Here is an 11,829-nt window from a genome sequence, read left to right as displayed (position 1 = left end):
GCTGCAAAATGGGTCGACCAATGGGCACTCTCGACTGTCATGGTCGTTGTGAGGTTGACAACTGAGCACCCAAAATGTGCTCTGCTTACACATCTGCACACGAAAAAAATTCCGCCGGTTGTTGCGGGCTGTAGCACTGCAAGTCTACGAGAGCGGCCATGACGGTGTGGGACAGATCGGTCTTTGGGCCAAATGTGAAAGCAGTGTTTTTAACCATTGCATGTCTGCTGGTACTTGGCGCGTACCTACCGGCCGAACTCAGAGGGCTATTCCGCGGAATGCTGCACTTCGTTATCAAGCAGCAGCTATGGTTTCACCTGGTTAGTATAGGGTTTCTTATCTTCTTGGAAGCTTCTTCTCTGTCTTTCCACCACTGCGGAGTCATGCATCATCTCTCAGCCCCTTCCATCCTTACCGCGTGAGCAGTCGGGGAGTGTGAATTCTCGTGGAATAATGAGTGCGTCTGCCGCTCCATGGATTTCAGATGCTGTAGTCGGACATATTAAACGTTCCATGTCTCCTTACTATGGTGAAGTTGGACAGGGCTTTTTGCCTCCTGGAGTCGATGCTTGCTACAACGAAATTGTACGTGTTAATGCCCAAGAACTTTGCTTTCAAAGGCTTGGGACGTATGCCAAAGAAAAATTGGCCCCTTTGCAGCCAACACAGCATCAGGAAGATGGTGTGCGGAATGGGAGGTCTTGTATGCATTTGTCTAAAAGCTCTGAGACAGCTTGCTTGGGGCAGGAAATGGCAAATGGGGAAGAAATGTTAGGGATGCCGGATTCAGTTTGTGACAAGCACGTTCAAGAAGACATTACAGAGACATTTGGCACAAGGCAGCAAGGCAATCTTTATCATGATTTTGTCAAGCTGACCACTCTTGATCTCAACTACACTAGCTGTGCTATAGCTGGCAGTAAGGATAGAGAAGGACAGGTGAGATGCCCTAGTAATGCCAAACTGGCTACTTCCGTGAAAGACATCCAAGAAAGTTTAGTTGATGCATCCAAGAAGTTTGGGGCGGCCTTAACAGAGCAAAACCAGTCCCAAAGTGCTGTTTACCAAGATGATCTTAATTCAAGGCAAATCTCTGCAGATGTTTTCTGCAGTGATGGCAAGTCTGGCAATGAATGCAGTACTGCAGGTGGAAAACCGAAATCTGTTTCAGTTTCAAAGATAATGCAGGAGATGGACTCCCTTCAGCTTCACAACTCTAAACCATGGAATGAGGATTCTATAGAGTTGAATCTGAAGAAGGTGACACAAAAGTTCACTTCGTAGAATCTTAACTTGTTAAGGCATTTGCTGCAAACCATTGGTTAAATGTTTCAGGAATGTTGTAAATGGTTGTTCCCCCTCATGATGTCAGGACATTGGTGCAAGGTGAGTTGAAACTTGAGACAATCTATGCGATTCTCTGTGACTGGCTGCGGCCCTGCTTGATTCTTTGAGGTGATGTACAGTTTGCATTGAACATGATTTCCTACACCCCTTAGAGGTCTATACATACCTCTCCTAGGTCCTGCCATATGAGAACAACACCAAATAAAATCCTTGCTGCACCAGCTTCATTGGTTTGGTGTTCTAGATAATTGCATTTGAGCGTTAATCCATTGCTTCACAAAAGCACAAGAAGATTCTTTTTTGATTTTGCTGGATGCTTCAAGACTTCAACAAGCCTAAGTGATCAAGCTGAGGAACCTGTATGGCCTATTTTGATTCCCTGTCTGTGGCTTTATTACATGCTGCAATTTGTGTGGCTGAAAACACTGATGGCCAAGTGCTGGGCAGGCTTATTTTTGCAAGACTATTCCTTTATCAAAATTGTGGGATGGTGGTGAAGGTTTTTCTGACTTCTTGGTTCACGTACAATATTTCTCTTGTGTAGTTATAGAGCATACATACAATGCCTTGAGGAAATCCTCTGACTGGGCAAAGACAGACATCATCAGATTGATGAGCGTGTTTTTGGTATACCAACATAGATCAGACTATTACTATAGGTTTTTCATCAAAAAGAAATGACATGACATGACAATATTCATGTTTCAGTTCGAATTCTACTTGTGTTCTTTATGTTACCGCTATGAAGCCAACTATATGGTCACATGTTTTCTTCAAATTTTGCCAAACACTTGGGAATGGGAACAAGATTATGCTTTTCTCTAGACCTTTCTGAGCTTGTGAAAATATATACATGAATGGGGTTTTATACACCCCAAGCATGGGCAACATTGAAAATTATTGTTAGTTTAAACTTGTGACATGTCTTGGAGCTTTACAAAAGTTACAGCTTGTTTCGTTGTTTGCATCTGTAGAGCCGGCTACATTTGATAAGATGGCTTTTGAAAGGTCATTCATTCTGTCAACTATTGATCTATCTCGATGTGAGGGTTTTCCAATTTCCTGCTGGTGACCTCTTCTGAAATCTGGTGCACCCTTTCTTTGCAATATTAATTGGCGGTCGATAAACTGGACCATTCAGATTGAAGTTGGTTTAGTGAGGGTGACAGCGGAGTCATGAACCAATCTGCCTGCTGTATGTCACTCGGGGCATCACATATGCCTGCAATGAGATGGACACAACTTATCCTATGACTAGGGGATTACAACTGTGGGAGTACCTGGGGACGTGAGAAAGCTTTATCTAAATAGTTTTTGGAACAAGAAGCATTTGCATGTTCTCAGACATTTAAGAGTCTTAGCAAAGGATAATGTTTTTGGCAATGACTCTTAACAAACTCTGCAGAATTCACGGATATGGTGTTCAATATTTGAAAACAAGTGGACGTTAGGTGTTGTTGAATCCACAACCCATACAGAAGCTTTTGTCAGTATCAGAAGTAGCCAGGTAAGATGCTGCATCCGTGCTTTAGTCAGATGATGTTAGACATACATGGTGTGAACTTGCTGAGATGATGGACATAATGATGTGGTAGTGCTTTCTAAAAGAAAAGTTGTTTGCAGTCAACCTGCAGGCCTCAGGTACAATTAGTTAAAATACCCTTAACAAAGATTTTACCAGCCAACCCAGACATCCTTGAAGGAGTGGCTGATCTGATACAACTGAGCTATTTGAACGAGCCAGCAGTTTTGCACAACCTTGCTTGCAGATATGGGCTAGAAGAAATTTATGTAAGTCTGACATCCAGCTAGCTGGCGTCTTCAGTAGGTCTCTTTCTGGATGGCTTGTATTAACCTTTTGATTTTGATATCCCCATTCAAGAATAGACTAGTGCTGGACCTGTGCTCATTGCAATTAATCCTTTCAAGAGAGTTGCTCTATATACAAGAGATCTTGTTGAAGTTTACAGAAACAAGATGAATGAAGATCTTGCACCACATGTCTATTTGACAACTGCGCATGCTTTTAGATCAATGATGCAAGGTATAACTGCAATAACATTTTCGGTTTTCCTTTCTTACTCTGTCTTCAGCTTCTTGAAGATGCCTATGTTTTTTTAATTCTGGCAGATGGAGTGAATCAATCAGTGATCATCAGGTGCATTTTCCTACAGTTAATTCTTACCTTTATTAATCTGCAAAAAATAAGCGGTCAGGACATTTGAGTAATGTAAGTTTACCAGTTTGCACAAGGGAAATTCTGTATACGTGAGTTGCAGTTTTTACCATGATTAGACTGGGGGTTGTCAACTTGTTTCTTTTCAGTGGTGAGAGTGGTGCAGGTAAGACAGAGACTGCAAAGGTTGCTATGCAATATCTGGCTGCTGTTGGTGGAGGTGGTGGGGTTGAACAAGAGATCTTACAAACTAATCCAATTCTTGAGGCTTTTGGAAATGCAAAAACATCAAGAAATGATAATTCCAGTCGATTTGTAAGTTACTATAGGCTGTGTATGTACTATTTTTTAAAAGCTGAGGGTTTTGGAAATGCGAAAACATCAAGAAATGATAATTCTAGTCGATTTGTAAGTTCCTATAGGCTGTGTATGTATTGATTTTTAAAAGCTTTAAGTTGTTCTGTTGAATGCTTTACTTATGGCAGGGTAAACTCATAGACATCTACTTTGACTGTTCGGGCAAAATCTGTGGGGCAAGGATCCAAACATGTAAGAGACCGCACCACCTTTCCGAAAATAGAACTTTTTTAGATTGTGTATGAGCTGACAGTTTCTGTTTGGAATTTCACTGGCAAACCTTCTTTTGACACAAAAGACTTGCTTGAGAAGGTAGGTTTCAAATACTTTCAATGCTCCACATAGAAGCCTGTTGCCTGTAACTTTTGATTAAGATGTTTCTGTTTCTGGACAGTCGAGAGTGGTTCAACAAGCAGATAGTGAACGATCATACCACATTTTTTATCAGCTTTGTGCTGGAGCTCATGATTCTCTGAGAGGTTTTGCTTTGTAAATATGTTTACCATTGGTTCTTTAGGGTTTTCTCACTTTCTTTTAAGCGCCGTGTATGTGCTGTGCAGAACGCATTCATCTGCTCTCTGCAAAAGACTATCTTTATCTTAATCAGAGCAGCTGTCTCTGCGTTGAGAATGTTGATGATGGTGTTGGCTTTCTTGTTACACAGGTAAGGTTTGAAGTGAAGGGCAACAGTGCCTATTAATTTTATTTTGGAATATGCAGCTGGAAATTGAATCTGGGTCTTATTGCACGCACTCAAACACTCAGACCGCTAGGCTAAGACACATTGCCCATTAAGAAACATTCTGATCCGTGACGTTTTTCAATCTACTTGCCTGTTATCTTTCTATTAGAGAACAATGCTATCGATTTATTGATATGTTTGAGGTGTAGCGTGCAATGGAAGCAGTGCAAATTCATCAGGAATACCAGAATCAAGTTTTTGAGTTGCTGGCTGCAATCTTATGGCTTGGCAACATTACATTTTCAGTTATAGATGATGAGAATCATGTAAAAGTGGATGATAATGAGGGTAACAATCTGTGTTTACATAAATTTTCTATTTGTGTATCAAAGTTAGGTGTACAGCAACATCACGGAATGTCTCTCCCTTTCTTATGTAAGCTTTGGACCTATGTGTCCAATGATTATTTCTGACTAAAAAGAGCTTGGCACTTGACTGAAATTGTCTTATCAATAGCTCCTTGGGACCTTCAAATTTAAAGTAGTTTACCTTCGGTGGTCTTTGACGGCTTGCAAGATTTGTGGTTAATGTAGGTAGCTCCACATTTTTTGCAGTCTAGGAAATGTAAAAGCTCTGTATTTCACAACCTACGGGCGTTTTGATTGACACAGCATTGTATAGAACGGAGTTGCCTGCGCTCACTGCTTTGTGACTCATAAGATTAATCCAAAGATTTTTGTTTGAAGCATGTCAATTTATTAGGTCTCAGCGTTCACTTTGTCACAACGCTCCTGTAGCTTATCATTTATCCTTTTTGAGAATTCTAGAAGCAATTATTTGCTAATTTACTTCAATATCAATTGTCTGGGTAGAAAGCCTAGGAAGTGCACCATGTTTCATGTAGTTGCAACTAGAATAATGTCCGGACATGGCTAAATTCCTGAGTTCTCTTGTGTAGTGAGTTTCTTTGAAATGGCACCATGCCTTTCAACACAGGGTATACACCGTTACAACTATAGCATGGATGCCCTATGTTTTGAAATTGTAACTTCTTGGGAGGTCACACATCCCGCTATTGTTGCTGATACATGTTGAATTGGAAGGTTTCCCCAATCGATCTAGCCATCCAGACCTCCAAATTTCAAGGTGATGGGGACTTCTGGTCTATCCAATTTACATGTTAGGAACACTTTTGGCTAACTTTCCTCCTTGTTGCTAACTTGTTGAAGATTGCTTGCCAACCAATCACGACCAATGCGCTAGCCTCTGCCATGAGCTAGTCTTCAATTGAGCACATGGTTCTTATTTGCCTGCCTCATGGTGTACATCGTAGCTAGAACGATATGCTTCCAACACCCACCTTGATGCATTAGCTGCAATTTCACAGGTGTCTCAATGCCTACCAACCATGGCCACACTTTCAACCATTGGCAATTGGCTTGAACTATCAGCACCATTAGGTTTGAGTCCAATGCTCATCAACGGAACAGGCACGGTGGCATCATTAAAAAGAACGATCTCTGATACCAACATTAAGCAAACATATGCGATTATAGTTTATTGGAGTCACCCATCCCAATGTTGTTACATATGTGTGCTTAACTGGCAGTTACCTCAAATCCTCAAAGGTGATGGAGACCTCCGGTTGAGCCAGAATCATGTCACATGTTGACAACATGTTTCCTAATAGTATCTTATGAAGATTCTTCTCTGTACTTGTTTTCTCTTTGTAAATTTGCATAAATGAGGTTATTTAACATCGCTGTATAAAGGGTGTTAAACAATGAGATTTTAAAGCGGTATAGAGGTGAATTGCTAGCTCTACTCCAGAACAAGCGGCTATTTGTCAATTAGAAGTTCTTTTACTGAATCGAGCTTGGTTTATGAGTATTCTAAAGTTGTTACCAGCTAGCATTGTTGCTATTTTAACATTTTATGTGCACACTTAAGCTTTGCATTCACAATGCTTAACGCTGGTTGGCAAAGATCTCATCCATTTCTTTTATAAGACTCGTTATTCATTATGCTTTCTGCTTATGGAGAGTTTGGGACACAAACCTCTAGTTCTGTGCATACCCATTGTTACAACCAATTGTTTTCTAGTGGACTTTTATTTTCTTTTTTCCCGTGCAATTTTTTAGGACAATGTCAAAGTGTAGCTGTTGACATTTGTAGGCATGCTACTTGCACCATGTCAATGTTGACCTGACTAAAGTAGATTCTGAAGGCATTGTGTTTGTTGTATTCGACAGCTGCTTTGTATACAGCCGAGTTGCTAAAATGCAGCAAAGAGCACTTGATGGAAGCCCTCACCTCACGCAAAATCCGGGCAGGGCATGAAGAGATTGTGCAAAAACTTAACTACTCACAGGTTCGTTATTCTTCATGCTGTTGATACAATTGCTATATGTTTAGCTTGTTTGGTGGTTTTTAGATAGACAAAAACTCCAAAATTTATAAGATTTTCATTTCGTGAAGTCATAAACTTTAATTTATCAGGCAGTTGACTCAAGAGATGCTCTGGCAAAAGCTATTTATGCGGGTCTGTTTGACTGGCTGGTTGAACGTATTAACAAGTCATTTGAAGCTACAAAGCAGTTTACCAATAAATGTATAACCATCTTGGACATTTATGGCTTTGAGTCCTTTATGGTAATGGGCTTTTCTTGATGCATGTGAGGAAATGCTTTTATTTATATATGAAGAACTGCACTGCATCTAGCTTTACTGACTGACTCTTTTTTTTAAAATCAGAAAAACAGTTTTGAGCAGCTTTGTATAAACTATGCCAACGAAAGGCTTCAACAGTACTCTAACCAGCATCTTTTTAAACTTGAACAAGATGTACCCACTTTCTCATGCTTATTGTCCTCCACATTTATTATGGCTACACTGATTATTGGCTTTTATTGACATAATGTTACGGTGGTTCTTTATAGGAGTATACGGCTGAAGGTATTGACTGGACAAGAGTTGAGTTTGTTGATAATCAAGAGTGCCTAGAATTGTTTGAGAAGGTTAGAACCTTTACGGAAGTTGGGGTTGATAACTAACAGTCCTCAAGGAAATTGGGCTTATGGTTTAGGGAGCATTTCTCCTAGTTCGTGTACCAGGTTGAGCTTGCTTGTGTAATAAATGCATAATGACTAATAGATTACAATGAAATTCAGCTGGTGCTGCATTTTTCATTCAGTACCGTTTAGCAGAAGTTTTGTCACAGAGAAACTTTAATAGAAACTTGTACTTTGTTTATACCTGAAAATGCTCAAAATAAACAGAAGCCCCTTGGATTGATCTCTCTTTTGGACGAAGAGTGTACGTTCCCGAAGGGTACGGACTATACATTTGCTGAAAAAATCAAAGAACACTTAGATAGTGCCTCATGTTTCCAAGCAGAAAGAAGTGGGTCATTCCGGGTTAAACATTATGCTGGAGAGGTGATGATCTACAACTATTGACTGCTTGGATTTTCTCCCCTCAAGAGTTTCACTGTTGAAGTGGATCTATACTCAGCTGCTGATAAAATTCTCAGGTCACTTATGAGACTATAGGATTTTTGGAGAAGAACAAGGATACACTGCACTCGGACTTGTTGCTGCTATTGGCTTCTTGTGAGAGTTCTTTGCCTCAGATATTTGCTCACAATCTTGAACAAGATCTTCAACAGATGATTGTTCCATCTAGAAGAAATGGCATGGAATCTCATAAATTAAGTGTCTCAACAAAATTCAAGGTTTTTAATTTTTATATTCTGAATGATATTACACACACATGCAATTACATCAGCATCTCTTTGATTGGATGCTTTTTTATCGTTCATATGTAAGAGAGGATTTATTTATTACAGACGAAAATTTAACAAGAGCTTTTCATAAACTTTACTGCATAAAGGAAAGGTTCTAGTCAGTGACTCGGAGTTCTTGCTGCTACAGGGGCAACTTTCTCGACTAATGCAAAGACTGGGAGACACTGAACCCCATTTCATCCGCTGTGTAAAGCCAAACACTTTGCAACGTCCTGATCTCTTCGAGGACGACTTGGTTTTGCAGCAACTTCGAAGCTGTGGTGTATTGGAGGCTGTTAGGATAGCAAGAGCTGGTTATCCAACACGATTATCGCATCATAAATTTGCAAACAGGTTTTATTCATTATAGACCATTCATCTTTGTTTTTTTAAAAGTTTAGTCTCTCAAGAAAGCATCGGGGGTCTCTGTCAATGATTTGCTATCTGTTTATTTGCCACTTGCATTAAATACACATAACCACATGCGAGTACTACTTCTTCGCCTTTTTTTGCTATGTGATGTGATGGTGGGAAGCCCTTTCATGGAGATTGTAATAGTCAAATTCTCAAATGTACAGATAATCGAGGAGGCTCATGTATATATTATTATCACTCAATTTAGAATTGCTGCCTGAAACTTTGAAAGACTTTTGTTCATGCCCGCACACTGAATTTGAAAGTCTCATACCCAGGTATGGATGTTTACTACCCCAAAATAGCGCAATGCAGGGTGATGCACTAAATAAATGTGTGGCGATCTTACATCAGTTCAACATACCTCCTGAAATGTATCAAATGGGCCTCACAAAGCTCTTTCTTAGAGCTGGGCAGGTAGCTATCCTGACAAAACTTTAATGCAGTAACTTGCCAGCTTCAATGCTTTGATAGACTATTTTCCAGAAGTACAATGGCTACATTTCAAGGAGTCCTCATTTCATGTTTGTGGTCCCTCAGATAGGCAGGTTGGAAGATTGCCGCCTTCAAACCCTTAACAGCGTTATCTATCTTCAGAAGCTCTATAGGGGCTACAAAGTTCGATGTCACTTCAAGGAATTAAAGGGCGTGACACTATATCTTCAATCATGTAGGCTGGTTGATAGCTAGCTTAATATCAGTCTCACAATTAAGGAAAGCTTTGCTTTGATATTTAGTTGGACTTGACTGCTTCTACAGTGGTAGGAGGCACACAGGTCCGAAGGAAGTATCGAGTTGTTTTTAAACAGCTTAGGGCAGCCATAGTGATCCAGAGATTCATGAGGTGCAGAGAAAAAAGAAGGTTGTATCTACATTTAAGAGAAAAGTCGATTCTCATTCAGAGAGGTAAAGGAGCGTGTTTTCTGGTTGCACAGTTGTTATTTAACAACATCAAAACTGCAACTTTCAAGTTTCTAGTAGCAAAACATCATTTGTGTAATAAATGCTGTTTCGATGTTTGTTAATCTTTAAAAGATTTCTGTCAATCATAGACTAGTGGTGTTTGTTTTCTTTCAGTGGCTAGAGCTTGGTTAAATAGAAGGCAACATCAGGCTCTTGATAGCAATGATAGAAAGGGCTCGTTTGAGATAGGTGATTCTCTGGAGCTGGTGGATGGTTCTTGTAGTCTAGATGAGAAAGAAGAGGACTTTGGGGTTTGTTTCTCAAGGCCCTCTTCTGCAGATTCAACTCTGTCTAACATGTGCTCTCATTGGAATATTGACCGTTTGATCGTTTTGTTGTTTATAGGTTACAGACGGGGAAACTGTGGCGCTAAGCCCTTTATCTCCTTTATTGCTCGGCCACCTGCAAAGGCGCCTCATATCGTTAGAGAAAGCACTAGAAGAGAAAGAGGCCGAGAATATTTCATTGCAGCAGAGGTTGAAGGAATATGAGGCTAGATGGTCAGATTATGAAGCGGAAATCTTGTTGTTAGAGGAAATGTGGCGTACACAGATGACTTCACTTCAGATTGGCCTGACGTCTGTGAAGAAAGCTCTTGCAGCTCAAGGCAAGCAAATGGATTTGGATGTCAAGCTTTTTCCGAAGACCAGTGTCATCAAGCAGCGTGCTGCGCGACACATTCTTCCAAACAATGAAGTTGATGACGTTGACTGGGGGGAGTCACTAGATGTCAAGACACCAGGAAGCGATTCGATTCCTAGCAGGGTACCCTTCCAGCCTTCGGACTTTCCTGCGTCTCTCGACTCTCATCGCTCTGGTATGACCAGCTTGTCACGAGAATTTGCGCATCGCTCACAGGTTTTTATGGATGATGCTGATTTTTTGAAAGAGGTAAAATCTGGCCAAGCAGAAGCTAGTCTCAACCCTGATGATGAATTGCGCAATCTCAAACAGCGATTCAATGTTTGGAAGAAAGACTTCAAGCAACGGTTGCATGAGACAAAACTTGCTTTACATAAATTGGGGGATGGAGAGCCTCCTGCACAGAAGCTTAAGAAGAACTGGTGGAGTTTGAAAAAAGCCCATTGCAAAAGCATAAATGTACAACCCTGAGCTCTTGGGCAGGGTATTTGTGTCCTGCCGACAAGGAAGGGATCTTTGGTTTTGGCTTGGAATGCCATTGCCATGTTGCTTCAGTATGAAATGGGTTCTCAAAATGTGTGACTTTGCGACTTTGTCATTTGAGACCCTTTGAGGTCATGTCTTCCAAGCTCTTAGCTTTTATAACACAGGGAGGGTAAGATAACTCAACGGGTCTCCCTAGTTTTGCTCGATTATCATATTTAATACTATAATAAAATGTAAACAGTTTTCATAACAAAAGGACTCATTGGACAGCTAGTGACAAAAACCAAAACACTTTGGACTTCTAAATACTCGGTGCAATTAATTCTATAAAAACCAACAGCTTTCATTTTGATAGTTTTTGATTAAAAAAGCTATAATAACTCAAATTAATACCACAAAAATGGCAGGAAAAGTTTGTACTTTAAACTTTGCCCCTTGGTTTGTATGACATTTTAATAGAGTGAAAGGTAAATTTTCTTTTGTCAGGTTTCCAAAGTTCAAACGGATGAACATCACGGGCTAAAAAAGTTGATTGACGAATGCTGCCAGTAAGCAATATTACTGATTTTCAATTCACATGATGATGGGTACGTGGCCTATTGTGACCGTACAAATACTGGCATAGAATGGCAATATAATGATGACATTTAGAGGCTCAGATACTGCTATGTACATGGAAACACACCAATGTGCTGAATGAGGGTAGGAGGTTGTCTAGCTGATGTGTTTGGTTTGTCGGATCGGGCGGGGCGGCGGGGGGGGGGGGGGGGGGGGATTGATGCTAGCCTTAGACACGAAAGGAATGAGGGGATGTGGCAGTGTGACATCTAAAGATATCTAATTTATTTCCTTGTGATCATGATAACAATAGCCATAAAACCACGTGCAAGATAATCACCTAACAAAACTAAGTGGAAAAAGGACAATTAATGTGTTACGAGGTCAGATTTACTAAGGTCTGCTACTTGCAAAATGAAT

At 40.3% G+C, this 11,829-nt stretch overlaps 1 protein-coding gene across 1 annotated transcript; it reads left to right on the top strand.

Moving 5' to 3' along the window:
* Nucleotides 1-205: 205 nt before the first annotated feature.
* Nucleotides 206-11,181, top strand: LOC147423972 (myosin-1-like). The gene is made up of 19 exons (XM_086502315.1): nt 206-320; nt 485-1,260; nt 2,753-2,854; nt 2,971-3,138; nt 3,235-3,391; nt 3,478-3,505; nt 3,673-3,838; nt 4,009-4,072; nt 4,179-4,192; nt 4,275-4,359; nt 4,441-4,544; nt 4,772-4,910; nt 6,815-6,933; nt 8,495-8,700; nt 9,039-9,177; nt 9,301-9,430; nt 9,520-9,666; nt 9,838-9,974; nt 10,069-11,181. Exons 1-19 carry the CDS (start codon nt 221-223, stop codon nt 10,834-10,836), a joined length of 3,549 nt encoding a protein of 1,182 aa, XP_086358441.1. The 5' UTR covers nt 206-220; the 3' UTR covers nt 10,837-11,181.
* The last annotated feature ends 648 nt before the right edge of the window (nt 11,182-11,829 follow it).

This window comes from Adiantum capillus-veneris, chromosome 26 (genome assembly GCF_014529385.1).
Source record: "Adiantum capillus-veneris isolate H3 chromosome 26, ASM1452938v2, whole genome shotgun sequence".
In the NCBI taxonomy this organism is placed as follows: Eukaryota; Viridiplantae; Streptophyta; class Polypodiopsida; order Polypodiales; family Pteridaceae; genus Adiantum; species Adiantum capillus-veneris.
Note: the sequence above shows the minus strand (reverse complement) of the source record. Positions and strands in the feature narration are given on the sequence as shown.

Excerpts from the sequence above, each read along its gene's own strand:
- LOC147423972 (XM_086502315.1), top strand. The coding sequence starts at position 221 with ATGTCTGCTGGTACTTGGCGCGTACCTACCGGCCGAACTCAGAGGGCT. Across the intron at positions 3,506-3,672 it reads AATCAATCAGTGATCATCAG|TGGTGAGAGTGGTGCAGGTA; the intron begins GTGCATTTTCCT and ends GTTTCTTTTCAG. Across the intron at positions 9,975-10,068 it reads AGAAAGAAGAGGACTTTGGG|GTTACAGACGGGGAAACTGT; the intron begins GTTTGTTTCTCA and ends TGTTGTTTATAG.